This window comes from Olea europaea, unplaced genomic scaffold (genome assembly GCF_002742605.1).
Source record: "Olea europaea var. sylvestris unplaced genomic scaffold, O_europaea_v1 scaffold74, whole genome shotgun sequence".
In the NCBI taxonomy this organism is placed as follows: Eukaryota; Viridiplantae; Streptophyta; class Magnoliopsida; order Lamiales; family Oleaceae; genus Olea; species Olea europaea.
Window position 1 is genome coordinate 187,953 of NW_019265805.1, and position 3,691 is coordinate 191,643.

A 3,691-nucleotide genomic window follows, 5' to 3' on the forward strand; every position below is an offset into this window, starting at 1 on the left:
GAGTTCATCAAGCTTAGAAACATCTAATCTCGTCCGGCATAGTTAATTCTGTCATAAAATTACAACTCATTAACATTTGGACAGTAACATATGAAGAAGAAAATATTCAACTTTAACATTCAAAATGTACTGCTATTTCACCGTCTCACATTTAAGGTGCTAAATGTGAAAATTGTTAATAAGAGACTCAACTTTATCAAAAACGCAAAACCAAAAATCATGCATTTTCTATTAAAGTTTGACAGACTCAACGTTAAGTGCTTGGTTTCACATCAATTAAACATTGCAGAAACTTTTCCAATTGAGTTATCGCACAACTTCAATTTTTTTCGGGTCGTGTCATTACGTAATAAAAAAAAAAGCACAGAAATATGAACCTAGAAATCCATTATTAAATAAAGCCAAAAATGAGTTATTTATCTAAATTTCCAAAACTGAGGCAGAAAAAAATTATTCCACTAAGCCCACTAAAATGGCGGAATTACCTTCATCAGAACCGTCCATGTGTATGCCTTCAAGTGTGTAGAACAATTGCGGATTTTTAGCTCACATACTTCGCAATTTGATCGGGGTTAGGATTCTTGAGCTGAATTTGGGGATCACGACATAGAAGAGTGGTCGATTGTTTGTTCAAATACTTTCGATTCAATTTTGCAGGTTGGGTGCTTGAGTTGCAGTTGGGATTGCAACCTAGAATAATGGTCTATTCTTTGTTCCCATACTTCACGAATCCATTTTGAGGGTTAGGGCTCTTCAGGTGAACGTTGGGGATCAATTGATTTGAGGAAGAAGCTTAGATGAGATGAAATTAGGGTTCTTCGTGAATGGGAGAGGAGCAATTGATTTTGAAGGAGAATCTGATTTGGCATTTAGCCCCTGTTTGATCTCCATTAAATTAAATTACATTACATTACATTTTTCTCTCTCCTATTTTCAACCACACAATCTTCCATAAAATAATATTACACGTAAAACGAAAACTTTTCTTCTTTTTCAACCGTTCATTTTTCTAAAAAATACTATTTTTCCCATTTTCATTTTCAGGTAATGGGGGTCAAACAGGGGCTTAATAAAAAGATTTTGTTAAATCGTGTTTGACGAAAATTGCAAGTCGTGTTGGTAAGGTTTAAGGCTTTTTTGCTGTCGTGGGAGCTGATTTGGTGAAAGAGTTATTATTTGTAGTGATTTAACTGGCCAACTCATTTTGCCGTCTTCCACATAGGCACGTCTATTAACGGTTTTCATCGGGTGAGTGATGAAGTTGGATGGATCAAAGTTCAGTGATCAATGGGACAATTAATAAAGTTCGGTGACCAACGAAACATTTAACTCAAAAAGATGTTACAGATTTAAAAACTACGATAACGAGTAAAGAGTCTATAAACCAGAGTAAAACACTTTGATCTATCAAATATCCAATTGGATGAACAGTGAAAACTGGAACCGAGAAAAAGATAGTAAAGCTTTATAATTTGAATAATGGAGCCGATAAATGGGAAGTTGCAGACTCACTTCATTCAGTGGTTGTCCAGAACTGCATTGAGAAGTATACTCTTAATTCAGTTGGTGTACCACGTTTTCTTCCGAAATTTTCAAGATTTTATACTTTCTTATTTTGTAGGTTTTTAGTTAATTTCCTTATTTCAAAATCATACTTTTAATTATCTGTGTTTATTTTTATTGTTAAAATTAAATTAATTAAGGTTGTGTAATCTAAAGAATACATTCCTCGAGGGATCGACAGCTTGGACTCAAAAGATCCACTTTATTACTTGAACGCGATCCGTGTACTTGCAGTGTACAATTTTAGGGAAACAGTAACAAGTAATCAAAATTACAGGGATGTTACAAGTAAAACTTGACAATAATACCGTAATCAAGGAATAGAAAGTCTTTCAAGCTAACGTTCAAGCTGAGCCACCATAGCTTGGCAATCCTAAAACAGACATAAATTTAGATAAGAGTAGTTCTTATTATATAATTCATCAGCAGCAATCTTAAAACGGACATAAATTTAGTTAATAGTAGGTCTTATTATATTAATTCTTCAGCTAATATATAATCAGTCCTTCCTATAGCTTACTAGTTGAGTGTGAAAGGGGATAGCAAAACAAAAATAAATTACTTTACATTATTATTATACAAAATGGCTACATTTTTGGCAGAAGGGAGAAAAATACTAGGCAACCCTTTCATTTCTGATTAAACAGATATACCATAAAAGAATAATTGACATTCCTTCCCCTTTCATCATCCAACTGAACTTTCTTTAAGAAAAAAAATATCTTAAGTTAAAAATCCATGAGTAACAAAGAATTTTTTCTGTTGTTTTTTCTCCTCTTTGCCCACTGTTTTTCCCGTCTTGGATTTTCAAGTAAATTTTGTGCTCTTGTTATCATTTTATATTGTCAATTCTTGCTTTTTCGTAATATGTAATTTGGAAAAAAAAAATAGCCTTGTAAAATAGGTAGTCCTGGTAAAGTTAGCAGTGAACAAATATAATATGAATGTGAAAAACCAAGTGACATCAAGCCAAAAAGCAGCTCGATGAACTATGTAAATTTATTATTATTATGATTATGGTTAGTAGATCTGTAGTATGCTACAAATACCTAGATATATAATTACTAAAGTCCAAGGTAAACCCAATTTATTTTCACTTGCAATTCAACTTACATAGTGAATAATTATTCATTATCAACAACTTCTACATCATTATAGAAAAAATGAGATATCTAGGAACTAGGTATTTGATCAATAAAAATAGGGAACATGGCTCAAGGGACTAACAAAATTATTAATAAGATGAGGCAAATTAAAGAAACAAACAAATGTAGGAAGTTGAAATCTACTTAAGAAACAAAATGTACTTCCCTATCTGTCGGAAGGGACAATATGACAGATACCAAAACAAGGCAATAGCTTAAGAGATTCAAAGATTACATAATTATAAGCCAGAAAAAAAAAATATTGATGATTTATTGGAGTTGATAATGGGGGTTGACTAACAAACCTTATGTAGAAACTATACCATTCGCAGTCAAACCATGATCCCTGAATTTGAAACGGGCATATAACGATTTGCAAAAGAGATAATGGTGTTGGATTCCCAGTGGATAATGCACAAGTAGAATCTGATTCCCTGCGCACCGGGATTGAACATAGCTGCTTTAAATGTCCCATTACGAGAGAACAAAAACTCCCAGAAGCATCTACAGATTTGAAATTTGAAGGAGTCAAATTAGGGTATGCGAATTCTTTAATGGAAATACCATATGCGAGAACCAATAATAAGGCTAAAACACACAGATCTAACCCCGATTTTGCCCTAGTCGGCATGGGCAACTAGCTGTGACGATTGACATTGCAGATTTGACGGCGAGAGTAGAGGAAGAAGAGATATTACCTTTGTCTTAAGAGATTAAGGCTTCCACTACCCCTTTCCTCTTGTTTTCAAATTTCTACTTTTGATTTGTACTTTTTTTTATCTAATTGACAAATTAATTATAAGTATGTTTATAGATAGCGTGTAGAATAATTTAATTTATAATTTGTAATTAGTTAAAATTTGTATGTTTTATTCGAAAGAATCATTCTATTAACTTTTAGGGTCAGTTTGATTGTAAAGATGAAATTTGGATAGAAAGAAAATGAATTTCAAGAAATTGAATTGTCTAGAAATTATTTTACT

The 3,691-nt window shown here is 32.5% G+C and overlaps 1 protein-coding gene across 3 annotated transcripts in view; it reads right to left on the reverse strand.

Annotated features, from left to right (window-relative positions):
• The window catches only part of LOC111391004, a 5,310-nt gene extending 1,847 nt beyond the window's left edge, over positions 1-3,463 (reverse strand). Inside the window, exons 1-3 of one of the 3 annotated variants that reach the window (XM_023016140.1) lie at positions 3,407-3,463; positions 3,014-3,212; positions 1,872-1,936 (exon numbers count right to left, since the gene is read on the reverse strand). In XM_023016140.1, coding sequence (XP_022871908.1) covers positions 1,872-1,936; positions 3,014-3,183 — 235 coding nt within the window. In that variant the 5' untranslated portion in view covers positions 3,184-3,212; positions 3,407-3,463. Of the gene's footprint in view, positions 1-1,871; positions 1,937-3,013; positions 3,213-3,316 lie in introns of all 3 variants that reach the window. The other 2 variants (XM_023016139.1, XM_023016138.1) reach the window with 2 other exon arrangements.
• Between the last annotated feature and the right edge of the window lie 228 nt (positions 3,464-3,691).